Source organism: Sinocyclocheilus grahami, unplaced genomic scaffold (assembly GCF_001515645.1).
Source record: "Sinocyclocheilus grahami isolate Dianchi unplaced genomic scaffold, SAMN03320097.WGS_v1.1 scaffold81.1, whole genome shotgun sequence".
In the NCBI taxonomy this organism is placed as follows: domain Eukaryota; kingdom Metazoa; phylum Chordata; class Actinopteri; order Cypriniformes; family Cyprinidae; genus Sinocyclocheilus; species Sinocyclocheilus grahami.
The window spans coordinates 19,110-39,478 of NW_015505260.1; the positions used below are offsets into that span (position 1 = coordinate 19,110).

The following is a 20,369-nucleotide window of genomic DNA, read 5'->3' on the forward strand; positions in this document are numbered from 1 at the left end:
AGCAACAGTCAAACATGGTGGTGGTAGTGTGATGGTCTGGGGCTGCTTTGCAGCTTCAGGACCTGGACGACTTGCCATAATTGACGGAACCATGAATTCTGCACTCTATCAGAAAATCCTGAAGGAGAATGTCCAGCCATCAGTTTTGTGACCTCAAGCGCACTTGGGTTATGTAGCAGGACAATGATCCCAAACACACCAGCAAGTCCACCTCTGACTGGCTCAAGAAAAACTAAATTAAGGTTTTGGAGTGGCCAAATCAAAGTCCGGACTTAAATCCGATTGAGATGCTTAAACCATCCATTCATGCTCGAAAACCCTCCAATGTGGCTGAATTAAAACAATTTTGCAAAGAAGAGTGGGCCAAAATTCCTCCACAGCGATGTGAAAGACTCATTGCCAGTTATCACAAACGCTTGATTGCAGTTGTTGCTGCAAAGTGTGGCACAACCAGTTATTAGATTTAGGGGGCAATTACTTTTTCACGTAGGGCCAGGCAGGTTTGGACAGGCAAAAACCTTTTCACACCACTGTATGTGCTGATTAAGTTTACTTATCGCTCCATGTCTTTTAGTCATCATGACTCCATGACATAAGAAGTAGGAGAGAGAAATCGGTCCTCATCAGAATGAACATCCTGCATCAAAATAGATCTTGGCCTTTTAGGAAAGACTTAGTTTACAAACTGCAGATGTATTATGTACTGTAAATTATTAAAGACCCAAAATGCATGCATACATGCTTCAATTTTTATTATCTAGACCATCTTTTCTCTGAAGGTAGGACTGGAAGTATTAACAGGAACAATATCTTTTCATCACTGTGTTCATTTTACAAGAAAAAAAACTAAAAACCTGTATGGGAAACCCAGTGTCTCCGCCCACCTTCAAACTATATTTATACAGTGTTTTGTCAGTCAGAGCTCACTGAGTGTCTTCATGATGACCATCATCTCTCTGCTCCTGCTGGCCTCTCTGCTGCCACACCTGACCTTCACTGGTGAGACTGATTAAAAATAGCATTAATTACAATTGTTATGTGCTGGATAAGCTGACTGACAGCAGTATCTCTCTCTCAGCTCATGTGAATGTGGGTATAGTGAACGGCACAGAAGCAAAACCCCACTCCAGACCTTACATGGTTTCTATTCAATCGAATGAGATGCATGTCTGTGGTGGATTCCTTATTTCTGATGAGTTTGTGTTGACTGCTGCACATTGCTGGAACAGGTGAGATGTTTTTGTCTCGTTACAATCATTTTGGCTGGCATAGTAACTGCAATTGTATGATTAAAACTGAGCATCATGACATTCTCTTTCAACAGATCTGAGATTCTGACGGTTGTGGTTGGTGCTCATGACTTAAGGAAAAGTACGAGTTCAGATCGTATTGGAGTGAAGTCCTACATCCCACATCCAAGCTATATTTCTCAGTTTTCTTGGAATGACATCATGCTTTTGAAGGTAACAACCGGTGATGCATTTAGTTGTTCTCAACTTTACAAATGGCAGTATAATCAACTGCAGTTCAGTCTTATAAAAGATAATTAAATTAAATCTGTTTGTTAATAATGGTTGTGTTTTTGAATTACAGTTACAGAAAAATGTCAACATAAACAACTATGTTAAATGGATTTCATTGCCAAAGAATGGAGAAGATGTTGCGGCAAACACTCTCTGTAGTGTTGCGGGCTGGGGACAACTGGAGACTGAAGGCCCAAAGAGCGATCGCCTAATGGAGGCAAACGTGCATATAACGAATAATAGAGAATGTCAAAAGAAGTGGGGAGAGATGTTCTCATTCTCACAGATGCTGTGCACACATGGCCATGGTGGATCCTGCCTTGTACGTACAAAAGATGATTCACACACTTACATTAATTTATGAACCGAGTTTCAACTGATACAATGTATGTCATTGACTGTTTCTCTTTTATCTTAACAGTTTGATTCTGGGGGTCCTTTGGTTTGTGGACACACTGCAATTGGTGTCACATCTTTTGGATATAACTTACTCTGCAATTCACTTGAGAAACCTAATGTGTATATTAAGATTTCACCATTTATTCCATGGATTAACAGCAACATTTGAAATGTGAAGTGAGTTAAGTTCTTGAATTTTTCTGCATGACCTCTTTCAATAAAAGTATCACTTGGCAATCATAAATCATGAAGTGTTTTCATTGTCACACACACAATATTTTATGGGGGTTGCAGTGTCAGTGTCATTGTCATTGATTGGATGAATGCAGCACGTGATCAGTTTATATAGCAGCATTGTGCATCCTCATATTGTATATTGCTGCTATCAATTTTTTCCTAAACTGACACGACTGTTGATACAATGCACAGTGTTTCCGTGGCTGTCCAAATCACATGGATATGAGACACGCGATCGGGTGTCAGTAAGCCAATTTCACAAGAATCGGAAATTACGTTAGTTCCGCTACAGGTATGCTGTTATTACATTAGCCCTCTGATGCATGAATTATTAAATCACAAAGTAATATTTTTTTACATGTTTGTTTTTACTTTTAAACAAGTGAAAAATCCTGCCAAACATTTTTTGTCAATATATTATATTTTGAGGGAGTTACATATATATCCACTGTAGTGGACACCATGCATCAAATGTATAAAAAGTGAATCAATAGAACTAAATGTGTGGTCTTTAAGTTTTTTAAATATTTGCCATGTGAAAATGGTTTGAATACACATAAGAACATTCAATAACAACAAGCTATGTCATGACGGCACAGAAATGTGAAGTGTAACAGACAAAACGTAAGAGTGTGTGTGTCTATGGGCCAGGTGTGAGAGGGGGGTGGGGGTGGTGGGCTATTCATACACATGTGAGCACAAATACAAACACACACACACCCACCACACACTCGAATGCAATCAAACACGCATATACTGTATCTGCACTCATACAGTATACATGCCTACACTTTTATATTACCTAATAAATAAATATAGACTGTAAGCATTGAAATAAATGATAAGATCTGAAGACTATTTAATATTTCTCTTCAATTATATATATAGGCCCATAGGCAGAATTATATCCTTTGGTGCATGCCGTCTACAGTAGTGGACAGATATATTTTCTGTCACAGAAAAAAATGTAAAAATGTAAAAATCTGGATGAATCTATTTCTGACATCCTATTTAACTGAAAAATCTTGTTTGTACACAAACACACACACACCCACCACACACTCGAATGCAATCAAACACGCATATACTGTATCTGCACTCATACAGTATACATGCCTACACTTTTATATTACCTAATAAATAAATATAGACTGTAAGCATTGAAATAAATGATAAGATCTGAAGACTATTTAATATTTCTCTTCAATTATATATATAGGCCCATAGGCAGAATTATATCCTTTGGTGCATGCCGTCTACAGTAGTGGACAGATATATTTTCTGTCACAGAAAAAAATGTAAAAATGTAAAAATCTGGATGAATCTATTTCTGACATCCTATTTAACTGAAAAATCTTGTTTGTACCTGTCTGGTTTTCTAAGAATAAAAGTATTTAACACTTATTGCCGAGGTACATGGTGCATCCCCTTTTCCTGTCGCCATTTTGAATATATTATGCAATATCTCAAAACAAAAAAACAAGACAACAATTAAATGGAATCGTACACAAAACTTTGGGGGTTCGCCAGTTGGTCGTTTTGGACATGATGCTACATCTTAAATGGTTCAAAATGGCTTCCAAATACTGTCCACTGTAGTGACCACGATGCATCAGAGGGTTAGTATGGTCTTAGTATATGGTCTTTTCTCAAATATCACTTCTTACCTTTTCTTGACTGTTTTACAAGTTGCTGTTTGTTACGTCCCAGAACGTATTTGTTTTTGTTCTCTTTCTCTCACTTCCTCTACTTGCAAGTAATAGGATCCACCTGCCAGTCCAAAAAGCGGAATCCAGCGGCCTGGTCGAAGGTTTAATGCGTATCCGTTTTGTTACTTGCGCTTCTGAATTTATCAGGACTTAGTTTCAATTTTGTCTAGCTCCGTGTTCAATCTGACTCCAATTTCCCGTGATCAGTTTTTAATTAGAAATATTGCTTTGAAATATTGCCTAACTTTAATGATCACAAATATTAATTTAGATATTCGATTATTCCTGACTCACTATACTTTCACTTATCCGTTCACTGGGGACCTAATGTCTCTTTTAAGTCTCACGCTGGCCTTACGTGGATCTTACGATCACAAACTCGCCAGTCTGATGCTAGTCAGAGGGTGTAGGTAGACTAATACCTATTTTGCCTGCCGCCTACTGCTTGCTTATGACAAAAAGTGTAATTCACTTAGTCCTTTCTCATACAACTTGCTAACATCGGCGATAGACAGAAATCAGAAGGTCTCCGATGACGTGCCTACTGCTCCTATCATTCACAAGCCTTCAGTTTGACCTATCCTGGCCGTAGATTTGCGGTAACAAAAGCCTCCTCACAGTTTACTAGTCATAATGATTTTAGGAGAGTTCAGAATAAATCAAATATAACAATTTATTATCAGTCAGGTAAATATGTATTATGCCAATTACATAGACAATTCAAAGATATTAAATCAATACAAGACATCAAATTCTCAAAGACAAATCTAAGGGTAAGATGCATACCTGACTTTTAGAAAAATACGTAGTGTGAAGTGTGTGGACACCCTTCACACTACGGGCCTTCTGGCTACAGAATCGCCCTGACTGATTTGCAACTTTCCCTTAAATACTACCAGAACAAAGACAGAGAAATCTTTAAATCAGTTGTAAAAACATAAAAGACCTTTTGTTTGTTAGTTTCTGTGATCCAGGGTCACACCCGGCTGGAAACATTCTCACAGACCCCTAAAGGGGGACACACCCCCTCCTCAACACAACACAATTCTACAAAAGTTTTAAGTCTTTCTCACAATATAAATGACTACTTTGAAATTGAAACCAATTTACCAATCGCACAAAGATCTTTAAAATGACACTAAACATGAAGGGAAAAAACAACAGGTTCACAAGATACATGATATGTGGGATATGCATATTCTTAATGAACTTTGGGTGAAACCTTTTGGGGGAAAAGAGGGAGAGGCAGAGAGGCCAGGGGGAGAAGGGGGTCGTAAATGGGCGAGGAGAGAGGCATTGTTTGCTCTCTTTGAAGATTTATTCTCCAGATAAGTTTTATTGTTTTATTGCATGGTGTCTGTTTTGTGTGAGTTCCTGAGTATTGGTTTCATGAAGAGTTAATTTCATAAGGAAATAAATTCAATCCTTTCAAGGCAATGGCCTCCATCTGTCACCAATGATTGGCTGTTAACTCTGATTGGAGGATGAGAGGGAACAGTAAAAATTTAAGCAGCATTTTCCCCACTGAACAGTGTGATTGTGTGTGGAGACTGTATTGTGAGGTTTTGCTTCCTCCCCTAGAAGGGTTCATTTGTTGTTCATGAACTATACTTTGTTGATTGGGTTCTCTTTAGTGAGATTGTGTTAATCCTCCTCCTGCCACCTCTACAACAAGAAATCCTGTTTTCTGTTTGTAAGTTAATAATAGTTTGCAAGTTAATGTAAGTTCTTTACATCATTTGTATTGCTAATTTGGGACGGGGTTAATAGTGGGAGGTGCCATTTTCATTTTGGACTTGTTTTCTCCCGTTTATGTTAGTGAGGGATTTAGTATATTTTGTTGTATTTTTTTTTTCTTTTGGTAGATTAGTTAGTTTCCCTTTTTATCAGGTAGATGGGTTACGTTTGTGGTTCTGGCCTGAGCTCCCTCTCGAAGCCTTTGAACCCTCCTGCATTTGTAAATGAGAGTTATATCGTTCTCGATTTAAGCAGAGGCGTAGCAATAGGGCAGGCAATTGCCTGGGGCCCCGCATTTGAGGGGGCCCCCGACAGCTGACCATTTGAACAATCGGAAATGTCATTTATTAATATAACATGGAGCAATACATCTGCATCCCCCCCTAGAGGGCCCCCTCTAGGATGTGCTATCTTGCTTTTTCCTCGTGATACGTCGGCCGCCGTTTTCAAACTGGAACAGCGTTTACTTGTGCATTTGAACTCTTCAATTTAAACATGAAGAGGACTTATCCGTCTGGCAGCCAGAAGCGGAAAAAAGCAAGAAGAGGAGGAAAAGAGGAAACATGACAGTGGTAAATGATGGAGATAAGGCTGACTAAAGGATAATTATTTGACAAACAAATGTTTTCGTTGTTAATTCCAGTTTATTTTCATTTAATTATTTGCAAGATGAATTACTGGTAATAGTCCAATTACTGATAGGGTTACAGGGAAACAGGTTAGCTAGGGTTGCACTTAGCAACAGCATATTATGGTACCATTGTAGGTAGTGCCGAAATTTGCACCCTGCTAGATTATGCACCCCCTAGTATTGGTAGGTTTAGGAGTAGGTGTGGGGGAGGGGTTAGGATTAGGGGTGGGGTTGGGATTAGTCAATCAGGTAGCGACTTCAACTAGGGGGTGCATAATCTGGCAGGGGTGCAGAATTCGGCACAACACCGGGAAAGCGCACATCACCAGCGTCACCGCTTGGCACGTTTTGGTACCAAGGATACAAACTTGTCACCTTTCGGTGAAATTCGCCGTTTTGAATTCAAAATGGGCCATTTGTGTGATTCGTGTACCCGCTTTCAAATGTTCCTGTGTTTTTGTGCACGCGCTCTGGTTTTGCGTTTAGTTTAGTAGCCAATCACAGGCATCTCTGTTGAAAGCAATGGCCGATCAGAGGTGTTTACTGTAGGTTAGTCAAAATCCGCTCTGATCTAATTTTTGTTTTCGCATGTTTACCTAAATCTACACGCTCCCAGATCTTCCTATTATAACAATAAGAAAGCATACACGATGTAAATAAGGTATTTAGGTATTGATTATATCAGGAGTTTTCGCGTGAGTAAGCTTGGACAGTTGCGCCATAATGGAAGCGCCCTTTGCTCTGTGTCTCATCGTTCACATTTTGAAGAAAAGTTTAAGAGGACCGTCCACATATACTGTTTCAGGAATGACAAAGGCGAGTGTAAAAATTTACGCGAGTGAATCCTCCAAATTGATACGCGATTGATGGTGATAACTGTAGCAATGGACGTAACAAATTATTTGACAAGCCGATGTCAAAACAGAGCTGTGCTTTAAGTGATGCAGAGTAAATTCAGAGTAACAAAACTACAGCAGCAACAAGTCTGTGTTGCCTTTAGCAGCTTCTACAGGTAAAGATAACTTAAAGCTCTCATTTGATGTGTCCTTTTTATGCAATGTTTGAAAAAAAGTCATTTTTAAATTAAATTAAAAAAAAAAGCCCAAATATTTAAAGCATTACTTGATTATTATACCAGTAATAATTAACTTAATTTGTAGTTAAGTATTTAAATAATTTACCATACTAGGCTGTTGGTGTCTGGGCTTATTTATTTAGCAAAAATAAATAATTTACCAAGTAAATAGTGAGGAGTGTGAAACAAGAAAACCCAGGATTTCGTTTCCCCAGGGTTTAGAATGGCCCAGAGTGAACATTTTTAAATAAATGAGTAAAAAAATAAATATTAGAAGAGTGGCTCATCTCCCGCCTTTATAATGTGTCTTTGAGAGCTGCAAATCTTTTGAATCTTAAGTCCAATTATGAATATAATTTATATATGAATATAATGTTACATGCTTGGTGTTCATGAAAAGCCAATTTTGATGAACTTTCTATTTTATCTGTGAGTTTCAAGGTGCAAAGCACATTTTCATCATTAATTTTCATGCTCATAGTACATGCTTAATTCTTATCGTCCGAAACCTCTGTGGTTTAAATTTTAAGACCGCAAGGATTAACAAAAATAAGTCTTGCTCATGCCACAAGACTTTTTTTAGGTCAGGCAGCGCAATGTCTCCGCCCCCTTCAAACTATATTCATACAGTGTTTTGTCAGTGAGAGCTCACTGATTGTCTTCATGATGACCATCATCTCTCTGCTCCTGCTGGCCTCTCTGCTGCCACACCTGACCTTCACTGGTGAGACTGACCAAAAGTACTGAATTGATTAATCTGCTGAAAATTAACTAACAGCACTCTCTTGCTCTCAGCTCATGTGAATGTGGGTATAGTGAACGGCAGGGAAGCAAAACCCCACTCCAGACCTTACATGGTTTCTATTCAGATTTCTGGGCAACACGACTGTGGTGGATTCCTCATTTCTGATCAGTGGGTCTTGACTGCTGCACATTGCTGGAACAGGTAAAAGTTTTGATTACTTTAAACTGTAACATTAAGTTAAAATCACTTTTGACAGACAAAACACCTGCAGTGCAACAATACAATGCATCATATGTCATAAATAAGCATCATGACTTCATAAATACATTTTTCCAAAACACTCTTTCAACAGATATGCGATTCTGACGGTTGTTGTTGGTGCTCATGACTTAAGCAATAGTAAGATTTTGGATCGCATCAGAGTGAAGTTCTACATCCCGCATCCAGGCTACTTAATCAGTTCTTTGCGGAATGACATCATGCTTTTGATGGTAAACATCGTACTACTTGTTCAAACAATATCTGGTCACGAAATAGATTTTGAATAACATTCTTTGACTTTCTTTTGCAATTTCTTGCTAAAAATGCAAGAAGGGACTTCCTTTCAAACCTTTGGAATACAACAAGTGCCTGTGGTTTCTTGTGGTTGTTATATATATATATATATATAAAACCGTAAAAAATCAAAAGTGCAGGAAATATACTTTAAGAGCCACATTAAAGGGGTCATATGATGCGATTTAAATTTTTCCTTTCTCTTTGGAGTGTTACAAGCTCTTGGTGCATAAAGAAGATCTGTAAAGTTGCAAAGACTAAAGTCTCAAATCCAAAGAGATATTCTTTATAAAAGTTAAGAGTCAGCCGCACCTACCTAAAATGGCTCATTCTAACACGCCCCCACATATCTACATCACTATGTGGGAAGATTTGCATAGCGCCGCCCAAATGCCTAGAGCTGATCCGTGCTGATTGCTGAAGAAATACTTAAAACTTTGCGCTGTCGATCGCCAGATCGGCTTTCACAGTGGACGAAGTGGAGTCCAGCCCGGGGTCGTCACATGTGGTTGCCGCAGGCATCACAATATGGTAAGGGGCGTAACATTTCTGTCACACGCTTGAGGAATTCGGCCAATCACAACGCACTGGATAGCTGGCCAATCAGAGCACACCTCGCTTTTTCAGAACGATGAGCTTTGTAAAAATCGGCGTGTTTCAGAAAGGCGGGGCATAGAGGAGCAACAATAATGTTCAGTATGTGGAAAATAATGTTTTTTTTTGTTTAGTTTTTTTACCTTAAACCGCATAAACACATTTCATTTCACCAAATACACAAAATAATGTTCTTTTTAGCAGCATCATATGACCCCTTTAAAACATTTTTAATTCACCTTGGATTTTGGGGCTTCTGTCCTAACCACAAGTACAGCAGTAAAAATCAACAGAAATTCAGCCTTATAAAAGATTGTTTATTATTAATGGTTGCGTTTTTGAATTACAGCTATATAAAAAAGTCAGACTAAACAACAACGTTGGACTGATATCATTGCCAAAGGACAGCAAAGACGTCAATGTGGATACTCTCTGTAGTGTTGCGGGCTGGGGAAGACTGTGGACTAATGGCTCACTGAGCGATCGTCTAATGGAGGCATACGTGACTACACTAAATCACGTACAGTGTCAACGTAAATGGGGACCCAGCTACTCCGCCTTACAGATGATCTGTGCATATGGCGGTGGTGGATCCTGCCAAGTATGAACCAAAACAAAAATGATTCACAGACTTTATGATAATGTATGAACTGATTTTACTAGTGTTGTGTTGATCTGTGTTTCTTAACAGGGAGATTCAGGAGGTCCTTTGGTTTGTGGAGACACTGCAGTTGGTGTCACATCTTTTGGAAGTAAATTACACTGCAATTCACCTGAGCATCCTAATGTGTATACTAAGATTTCAGCATATCTTCCATGGATCCACCATATCCTCAGAAATGTAAAAAAGTAACTTCATGGAAAACAAAAAAGGAAGAAATGCTTTTTTTTCTTGAATTCTTTCATAAACCTTCTTTCAATAAACGTATCGCATGGGCAGCATCAATCAGTCGTAGTGTGTTCATTGTCACCACAGATAATTGCAATATTACATGGGACACACGTCCAAAGTCATTTCACATTAGTTCACTTAGTTGCCATCTTAGTAATACACTCAATTTCCAGTCAACACCAAAAGGTAAAGGAATAAAAAAGGTATCATAAATTGTGCAACATTGTGTTTTTAACAAAAAAAAAAAAAAAGTAAAATAAAATCAGACAGATCAAAATAAAATTAGCTTGGAAAACCCTCCAGGATTTAATTTGCAAAAAAAATAATGTAAAATCTTCATAATTTAAAACAATAATAAAAATAAAGAAGGCTAATTAGTTGACCTTACTTAAAAAAAAAATTCCTTGTAAAAGTAAAGTAAAACACTTTTTAGTGTAGTTTTAACTAATTAATTTTAAGTTAAATATACTGGGTGTCTATTCCAAACAGCTCAACTTTAAGGTGAGCTGACTAACGTAAGGTTTTCGGAAACTTCTCCATTGGTATCAACCTGATGAGCAAACTGATATACGTGTTAAAACCAAACCACCTTAAAAAGATCAAGTGTTTCTCCAGTTGAGTAAGTGCTACAGTTATCCAGCTACCAATAGCCCACATGCATGTGCTAACATAACCAGAGAGTCCACCACTGCATCAACAATTGCAATTATTAATGCTTTTTAAATAAAGCAGTGAATGGTCTTAACATTTCTAGACCAATCTTCGACCAAACCACAGGCTGTGCTCTACAGCACAATGCTAACACCCTCAAAATGCAGCGATAACAGAGACCCTTTTAAAACCAAACATAACAACATTAAAAGTTAACAGATCACTCACTATATTAACCTTATGCAAAGACATATAACACAACTCTTAATTTCAACATTCACTCCTAGAGTCTGAAACAAAGCATTCTGGGAACTAGAACTTGATAGAATGGTATACAAATCAAATCAGTTTTCTGAGTAACAAAAGCATAGTACCCAAATAGTACTGACTATGATTATTATTAAAATAGTACTAGATTATTACGATTAAAATCAATAAATTGTTGTACATTAAGCAAAATAAACTAAAAAGTGTGAGTTAGGACGTAGACCAATACCGAGATCCAACCAAGTACAGGATGTCACTTCTCAGACATTTCAAGACCTGACCAACGGTTTGGTGCAATCCAACATCAATCATGTTCAGTTGGTGAAAATAAACACAACAAACGTGTCTGTTACTCTTTTTCAGTGTCACTAAGTGAAGTGTGAATCAGCCTTTAGAGATCTAACCACATAGACACTGTGATTCAGTTTTTCTCTCTCGCATCTAATTTTACAAGAAACATTAGGCATGGATTACATCATACATGGGGGAGAATAGTCTACTCCCATTAAGACCACAAACATAAAACCTATCTTTTCCACTTCAGTGCAAAATGAAAGCCACATCAAGGTGTGATGGAGGAAGTACGATCACTACTGGGTAGCTAAACCAGCCCATTTTGCATTAAATACCACCATCAACACTGAGGAGATCTTCAGCACTCCAGAGAAACCTTCCAAGAACAGCATCATGATCATCTCCGTGCTTTTGCTAGTCACCCTGCTACCATATCTGACTGCTCCAGGTAGAAAAATAATGGGAATGAACTGACTTATTGCATTGTCTTTTACATTTATCATAACTATGCAAATGAATGCATTAATGTTCATTTTATGCACTTTTTGTTCTATACTGTAAGTTGATCTGAAAGAACATTTAGAAAAGTCTACTTCTCATTTAACCAACCTATACTCTTTTCTTTCTTAGCATCTGTGCAAGTGGGTATAGTAAACGGCACAGAAGCCAAACCTCATTCAAGACCCTACATGGTTTCAGTTCAAAGTGACAACAAACACAAATGCGGTGGCTTCCTTGTATCTGAAGAGTTTGTCATAACGGCTGCGCACTGTTTTAAAGAGTAAGTGTGTGTTTCTTTTTTTTTTGAGTCAAAGAGTCCCATACCGCTGCAAAAGGGTCTTCACTTGGTGTGACTACTTTGGAAATGACACATGCTGTAATAGTACTTAAACAAATGGGTCCACAACTCCTAAAATCTAAAAAAAATAAAGGATCCTTATTGGCATTGATGGATGTATGAAGAACCTTTAATATATGGAACATTTCCATTGCACAAAAGGTTCATTAGATTATTAAAAAGTCTTCACACTAAGAAAAAATGTCTCTTTTAAGAACTGTTCACTGAAGGGTTCCTTGGGGAACTAAAAAGGCATCAAAGGCATCACTTTCGGAAACTTTAGAGTTTAGGGAGTCTAACAATTAGTTTTTGAACACAAAATGTGCTTTAACTTAAACCAAAGCTAGAGTTAACAAGCTAAAGTTGAGCTTTGAGCATGAGCTAAAGCTTGCGGCTTTGCAATGGAAGCATCATGGCAAAGTATGTAAATACATTAACATGGTTTCAAATGCATATTGTTTTAGGTCAAGCCTAAAATGCTAAACTAAATTTTGAACGGTCTTCATTTACCAGTAAACTATGAATGCATGTTTTCTTCCTCATCTTGACAGAGGAGAGAAGCTGACAGTTGTGGTTGGAGCTCATGATTACACTCATGGTTCTTGCCACATGGATGTGAAGTTCTACCACATTCACCCTGGGTATGAGTCTAAAAGTCTGCTAAATGACATCATGCTACTTCAGGTAAATGACTCAGCTTGGTTTTGCAGAGCAAACTGCAATAAAACAATTGTTTTCTTAACTATACGCTAAAGAACATTTTGAGGAACAGAAAAGTATCATGAACGTCCTACTCCCTTGGGCTTTGTTCACATTACACACAATGCTGATTTGGTTTCACATCTGATAATAAGGACCGACTGGTCAGTTAATTTGGCAAGTGATGAAATACTTTCATTCATACAGTGCTGTCAATATATGGTGTATATTGTTTCTCATACTAACAAAGTGATACAAAAGCTACTTGAAACCTGATTTGACTGTTCAGACTGAGACTTGGTTGGGAATGTGGAAACATTACTGATTTTGGTGTTTTCTCTTTTGTTCTAATTACAAGATTTAAGATCGGATATGTCACAAAATAAGATTTTTGTATCAACAAAACCTTAGAGATCTGATCCTATATGCTGCAAACTGAACAATATTTAATTATCATCATGTAATTGATTTAAAGTATACAGTACATTTACATTTAGCAGACACTTTTATCCAAAGCGACTTACAAATGAGGACAATAAAAGCAGTCAAAACTAACAAAAGAGCAACAATACATAAGTGCAAATGACAAGTCTTGGTTAGCCTAGCAAGGTGTGTATATATATATATATATATATATATATAGAAGATAAATATAGATAAAGTAGAATTAAAATAGAATAGAAAGTGTTAGAGTTAGAGGGTCAGATAAAGGTGGAACAGATGTGTTTTAGTCGTTTCTTGAAGATGGTTAAGGACTCAGCTGCTCGGATTGATTTGGGCAGGTCATTCCATCAGGAGGAAACAGTTAATGAAAAAGTCAGTGAAAGTGATTTTGCGCCTCTTTGAGATGGCACAATAATACGCCGCTCACTTGCAGAACGCAAGCTTCTAGAGGGCACATAACAATGAAGTAATGAATTTAGGTAAATGGGTGCAGAGCCAGTGGTGGTTTTGTAGGCAAACATTAATGCCTTGAATTTAATGCGAGCAGCTACTGGTAGCCAGTGCAAATACATACCAACATACCAAGTAATCCCATTATCCTTATAAATACCAAAAAAAAATATATATATATATATATAAGTTGGTCATCCAATTTGTATACATTTTGAAAATGATCAGCATTAATGATTGAATTTCTTGCTGTAGCTACATGAAAAGGTCAATAAGAGCAAGAACGTCAACTGGATCTCCATACCAAAGAAAAATAAGGACATCAAGACCAAGGTCAAATGCAGTGTTGCAGGATGGGGGAAAAAAAACACCAAAGGTGCAGCGAGTGCTAAGCTTATGGAGGTGGACGTCACCATCATTGATGCAAAAGAATGTAAGAAGTACTGGGGGAAAAATTACTCCACTTCACGTATGTTGTGTGCAGGTGGTCGCGGAGGATTTTGCCAGGTACTAAGAATATTCTGGACAAATCAAAAATAGTGTGACAGTTTCATTTCATTAATGGCCTATAACTTTCATGACTTTTCTCAGGGGGATTCTGGAGGACCCTTGGTGTGCAATAATGTCGCAGTCGGTGTCGTTTCATTCAACGAGCTAAACAACTGTAACTCACCTAAGCTACCGAATGTCTACACCAAGATTTCCAAATTTCTAAGTTGGATAAAAGCTATTCTTGAAGGTGTGAAGCAAGAACTTGATTAATAAACATTTTATTTCAACAATGTAATCTGTTGATCATATGTGTCGTTTCATTATGAATTTATTGATTAAATGATGACTGATTTTGAACACTTTTCTGTGGAAAGATGGTTTTGTCCTTTCTCGGCAGCCTTGGTTTCCTGTGGGGGCCGAGCTCATTGCATGTGGTCAGAGACCCTGTGAGAAACAGTCTAGTTTGCAGAGACATCTTAAAAAGAAATGTTGATGCGTATGCAAGGTCATGAGATTCACCACAGCCTCTCCTCATATGCCATTGGTCAGGCAGCTCTGCCCAAACTCACACCATTGGTTGAACCAAGCAGGTCAGGGTTTTCAAAGCAAGTCAGCAATGTTTTGACAAACAGAGCCACAGTGTGTGTACCTTTCAGGAAAATCCACCTAAAAATGTACCATTTATAGAAATTAATGGAAAATTCACCCAAAAATAAATGTCATCATTTACTGACTCTTGTGACTTTTTCCTTCTGTGGAAATTGTCTATACAAATGGGCGATGGGGACGATTTTTGGGTGAATTACAATGAAACCATGTTTTAACATAAAAACGTTCATATTTTACACTCTCAGAAAAAAAGGTACAAAAGCTGCCACTGGGGTGGTATCTTTTCAAAAGGTACACTTTTGTACCTTTTAGGTACTAATATGTACACTTTAGATACTAATTTGTACCTTTAAGGTATACCAATACAGACTCTTTAGGTACAAAGGTGTGCCTTTTGAGAAGGTACTGCCCCACAGCTTTTGTACCTTTTTTTCTGAGAGTGTACATTTAATTAACTGAAGAAACATCCAGGAAATGTTGTGGTTTGCTCTGAAGGGAGGCCTGCCCTTTTACTTTGAGTAGTTTAAAAGTCAGTGACCCATTTTCAACATTCCACAAGCACAATGACATGCTTCACTGCGATCCTGTTCGCCACAGCTGTGACCACACTGCACATCACAGGTAGCTTCTTTCATTAGTAATCCTTAGCCTTTACAAGTTCCAATTGTGCCTTTAAAGTTTATAGTTATTTCTGTCTTGTTTTTCTTAATAGTTGTGGTTGGAGTTGACATAATCAATGGGAAAAAAGCTTCAAAAAATTCCTTGCAATACATGGTCTCAGTGCAGAACAATAAAGCACATGAATGTGGAGGATTTCTGATATCTCCTCAATATGTTCTTACAGCTGCACACTGTGCTAGGTAAGTTGTTCATTTTTGGAGCCATATTCATCACTGAATGAAATATCTAAGCTCTTGTTCCACCGAAAAAAATGTCCTATGACTTTGGAATGAGTAAATAATGATTGATGATTGGCATTCGGGAAAATGGGAGTTTGACTCTGTTTTATTTGATTCCAGTGGAGAGATGACTGTTGTTCTTGGCGATCATGATATTTCTCCACAGAAAAATCTAAAAAGATATGATGTGATTCGCAAATTCATACCAAAAACATTCAAAAACTTTAAGATGGGTAATGACATCATGCTTCTAAAGGTAAACACCTGTTGGGTTGTGATTACATTTTCACAAGAAGAACAAGACCAAACAAGTGCACATTTAATAACTAACTATTTGCATTTTCAGATTTCTAGGAAAGCAGTTTTGGAAAAAAAGGTGAAGACGGTGAAAATCCCACAACTACATTACAGCGTTAAAAGCAATACCCAGTGCTTGGTTGCTGGATGGGGTTCCACTAAACAGCGCGAAGTTGTCAATGACCTTTTGGCCTTGAATGTATCAACTGTTGACATCCACAACTGCAAGGAAGCATGGAAGAAATACAAAGAAAGCATCACAAAACTTCCACCAAATATCATCTGTGCTGGAGGATATAAACAGAATGGAGGAGTGTGCTTGGTAATAAACATACAGGAGAGACCGGGGCAAGTTGTCACAATTTCTTAAGTACATAAACTATAAGAGGTGTTGAGACAATTGAGAAAGATAAAGTGTGACAACTAGCTCCAGTCTCATCTAATAAATTTATATTTTAAGCTTAATTTGAAAAGGCCTTAGGACACAAGCAATTGATTTGTTGTTGTTGCATGAAGCAGTCCAGGTTGGTGAAAAAAAAAAAAAAAAGAAAGAAAACGAAAGAAAGAAATTCCTCCAGAAAGAGCATCTGCCATCAGTTCTCATCGGGGGTGATGAGTTTTTTTTAATCTTGATCGATCTTTAAGACGTCCACAACCTACTTTTCAAATGAATCATAGAGATTGTGATCTTTTATGTCCTGTTTATTTCCGTATGTAAGTATATCTGTGCAGCTTTCAGTTGGCAAGACTTTTTTAAGACAGCACAAATCAAGAATCAAAGATGAATGAGAAAGTAAAGAGTTTCTTCTTTCTGTGCGCGAGCTCCGAGATGGAGTGGAACTCGGACATGCAAAGTATATTTTGGGCTTCAGGTGCATGCGCCAAACACAAAAGAAAATATTTAAAAATGCGAATGTAAACAGTTGGGAGAAAATAAGAGGCGTGTCAGTATATTAGACAGGTGCATTAGGTCTTAAAGTGACAGTAGCCTAATAATCCTGCTGTTGTCTATATCATTAATGTTAATCAAACAAAAAAAGAAAAAGAGAAAATTGCTCAATGCACTTGACAGGATACTTTTTGGAGCTTTAATAGAAATCAGTGTATATTTCATTCATACAGGTTTTTTTGTTTTGTTACATTTGATTATTTTATTGAATTTTTGTGGAATTTCTTACCTGAATACTATTGTTAGATATCCTTATCCGAAAAATTATTTTTAACTATATAATTTAAGCAATGTTTATTTGTTCTATTGTTTGTCATTTGTGTCTTTGTTTTAACTATTTACTTGCCCTCAATAAGCTTGAGAACTTTTATTAGTTATGGTAGTAGGGCCGACTAGTTTTTACTGCTCAGAAACTTGCAAAACTGTCTGTAAAACCAACAGGAAATGCACAAACCCCTAATATGTTTCCAAGCACATACATGTTCTTTAATCAACATGTTCTGGTAAGACGACAGCGGCCACTGCAAAACTTTCAAAATGAGTCAGGACGTGCAGAAAAGTGTTGGAGTCTATCTTGACATGAAAGCAGCATTACTCTGTGGTAAAGCTGAAAAGTGTTACTAAGTAATGCTATCATGTGGTTAGACTGACTCCAAGCTTAATCTAGTCTTAACCAGCTTTAAACAAATAGTAGTGGTTAGCAAACACATTCACGCAGAAGAACTACATCCCTCAAAATATTTGACATGATTTATTTTACACTAGACAGAGCAACATGGGATTATAAACTATACAAACTCAGTTGCAGTCCTTTTGTGCCTATATAAAAAGGGTGAATTTTGGATGGATCAAGGGGAAGATCAATGCCAAAACAGAACATTTCCAGAAAGAGATTTCTCAAATAATTAAAAGAGCTGAATAACAATATACATATAACCCACTTATATTATGATCTTCAAATAATTTTTGATTCATCTCAATGCTTTACAACTGTATTTTTCTGTTACCGAAGAGCAAAATTGGGTTTGTACCATTACTATCCTCATAATAATTCAAATTTTTGTTCCATAATGGAATTTAGTCTGTGACATATATGCAGGGGAAAAGCTTCTCGAAGTGTGTAAGTCTTTTCATCCACTGAAATATTTCGAGAGCATCTTATACTAACTTTAAAGTTCTAAATACTCATTTTGTGAGGTTTTTAACGTATTGGAGGCCTTGTTTGGTGTAGTCACTAACTGTGGACGGGGTGACCGATAGGGCATGGATAGACTTCTGGACCCCTGAGTGAAAAAAATGGAGCAATCATAAGTCATAACTACATTATATTCACATTACATGTGTGGTAAAAACTGATTATATACAAGCATCTTCCACTAAATACACTTTTACCTGAGTTCCATGCATCCAGTGGTGAGAACTCAATTTTGGGCGTGGCAGGAAGCTAAAATGTTTTATAAAAAAAAAAATGTAAAAAAAATTATAACAAACTGACTTGAAACAACACAGGAAAATACTACACAGACACCACCATAAGAAGTATTCTGGTCAGCATTACACATCAGTTGCAAATGACACATATACTACCGTTCAAAAGTTTGGGGTCGGTAAGAATAAAAGAGCTGAATAACAATATACATATAACCCACTTATATTATGATCTTCAAATTATTTTTGATTCATCTCAATGCTTTACAACTGTATTTTTCTGTTACCGAAGAGCAAAATTGGGTTTGTACCATTACTATCCTCATAATAATTCAAATTTTTGTTCCATAATGGAATTTAGTCTGTGACATATATGCAGGGGAAAAGCTTCTCGAAGTGTGTAAGTCTTTTCATCCACTGAAATATTTCGAGAGCATCTTATACTAACTTTAAAGTTCTAAATACTCATTTTGTGAGGTTTTTAACGTATTGGAGGCCTTGTTTGGTGTAGTCACTAACTGTGGACGGGGTGACCGATAGGGCATGGATAGACTTCTGGACCCCTGAGTGAAAAAAATGGAGCAATCATAAGTCATAACTACATTATATTCACATTACATGTGTGGTAAAAACTGATTATATACAAGCATCTTCCACTAAATACACTTTTACCTGAGTTCCATGCATCCAGTGGTGAGAACTCAATTTTGGGCGTGGCAGGAAGCTAAAATGTTTTATAAAAAAAAAAATGTAAAAAAAATTATAACAAACTGACTTGAAACAACACAGGAAAATACTACACAGACACCACCATAAGAAGTATTCTGGTCAGCATTACACATCAGTTGCAAATGACACATATACTACCGTTCAAAAGTTTGGGGTCGGTAAGATTTTTTTTTTATGTTTTGAAAGTCTATTATGTTCACCAAGGCTGCATTTATTTGATCAAAAATACAGTAAGGATTATTGCGAAATATTACTACTGTACTGTTTTCTATTTGAATGCATTCTAAAATGTAATTTACTCCTGTGATGCAAATCTGAATTTTCAGCATTTTCTTCAGTCACATGATTCTTCAGAAGTCATTCTAATATGCTGATAATATGCTGTTTTGTTTTGTTTTTTAAACTGTCATACTTTTTTCATGACTCCTTGATAAATAAAAAGTCCAAAATAATTTTGAAACAGAAATCTTTTGTAACATTATAAACGCTTTTCCTCTCACTTTTCAACCCTCTACATTGCGAGTAAATCACTCGCATATGCGACTAAATCTTCACTCTGGGCGACTAAATGATGTCTAATATTAGCCAATGGCTAATAAATTCTTAGATTTTACTCGCCAGTGTGTGAGTTGGAGGCTGAGTATAAGTTTAGCACAGATATATTTTCACTCACAGAACACTGACTGGGTGCTTCAGAGTTTCACTCTCCGTCAAGCGATCTGTGATATTTATCATTTCATCTCAATGAATGCGCAGCGCACCTGTGTTTATGTATTTGGCGTAACGTAAACTCTAGTGTGAAGGCACACGACTCGCTGATGCTTTCTCTCACACGCACAAAGAGAGAGAGAGAGAGAGAGAGAGAGTCTTACATAACATGCAGAATTGATGTGATACATGTAAACGATATTCTTTGTTTTATTTTCCTGTCAAAATAACAGGCAAAGGTGTGAATTCCTTTGGAATTCTTCAGCTTTTAAGAAATGCTAACTTCTTAATGTTAGCATTTAATGTCAATGTTAACTAATGCGCAAACGACAATCTCATTTGCTGGTGCTCATCTATTATCGTCCCTGTTTAGATTTCAGCAAATCAGTTCGAGCGAACGCACACAACCTGATTAATATTCATGAATCCAGAAGCTTGTTAATCCTTGGTGCGCTTTATATTGTTCTTATTAGTAGAATTCGTATAATAATAATAATATCTTAGTTTTTATTTTTTTT

General features: G+C 37.0%; 4 protein-coding genes across 4 annotated transcripts in view; 3 read left to right on the forward strand and 1 right to left on the reverse strand.

Annotated features, from left to right (window-relative positions):
* The first annotated feature begins 940 nt into the window (after positions 1–940).
* Positions 941–2,151, forward strand: LOC107586452 (mast cell protease 1A-like). The gene is made up of 5 exons (XM_016273819.1): positions 941–999; positions 1,079–1,229; positions 1,325–1,463; positions 1,594–1,845; positions 1,945–2,151. The coding sequence occupies exons 1-5, from the start codon at positions 942–944 to the stop codon at positions 2,089–2,091; spliced, it is 747 nt and encodes a 248-aa protein (XP_016129305.1). The 5' UTR covers position 941; the 3' UTR covers positions 2,092–2,151.
* A 5,802-nt stretch (positions 2,152–7,953) lies between these two features.
* On the forward strand, positions 7,954–10,141 carry LOC107586451 (mast cell protease 1A-like). The gene is made up of 5 exons (XM_016273818.1): positions 7,954–8,035; positions 8,107–8,257; positions 8,409–8,547; positions 9,555–9,806; positions 9,897–10,141. The coding sequence occupies exons 1-5, from the start codon at positions 7,975–7,977 to the stop codon at positions 10,056–10,058; spliced, it is 765 nt and encodes a 254-aa protein (XP_016129304.1). The 5' UTR covers positions 7,954–7,974; the 3' UTR covers positions 10,059–10,141.
* A 1,184-nt stretch (positions 10,142–11,325) lies between these two features.
* On the forward strand, positions 11,326–16,407 carry LOC107586426 (granzyme B-like). Its single transcript, XM_016273796.1, has 8 exons — positions 11,326–11,336; positions 11,594–11,757; positions 11,940–12,090; positions 12,699–12,831; positions 13,996–14,247; positions 14,332–14,479; positions 15,686–15,701; positions 16,095–16,407. The coding sequence occupies exons 1-8, from the start codon at positions 11,326–11,328 to the stop codon at positions 16,405–16,407; spliced, it is 1,188 nt and encodes a 395-aa protein (XP_016129282.1).
* Positions 16,408–18,604: 2,197 nt separating this feature from the next.
* The window catches only part of LOC107586453 (MICOS complex subunit MIC13), a 3,629-nt gene continuing 1,864 nt past the window's right edge, over positions 18,605–20,369 (reverse strand). The window contains exons 3-4 of the mRNA XM_016273821.1: positions 19,087–19,138; positions 18,605–18,977 (exon numbers count right to left, since the gene is read on the reverse strand). Coding sequence (XP_016129307.1) covers positions 18,880–18,977; positions 19,087–19,138 — 150 coding nt within the window. The 3' untranslated portion in view covers positions 18,605–18,879. The remainder of the gene's footprint in view (positions 18,978–19,086; positions 19,139–20,369) is intronic.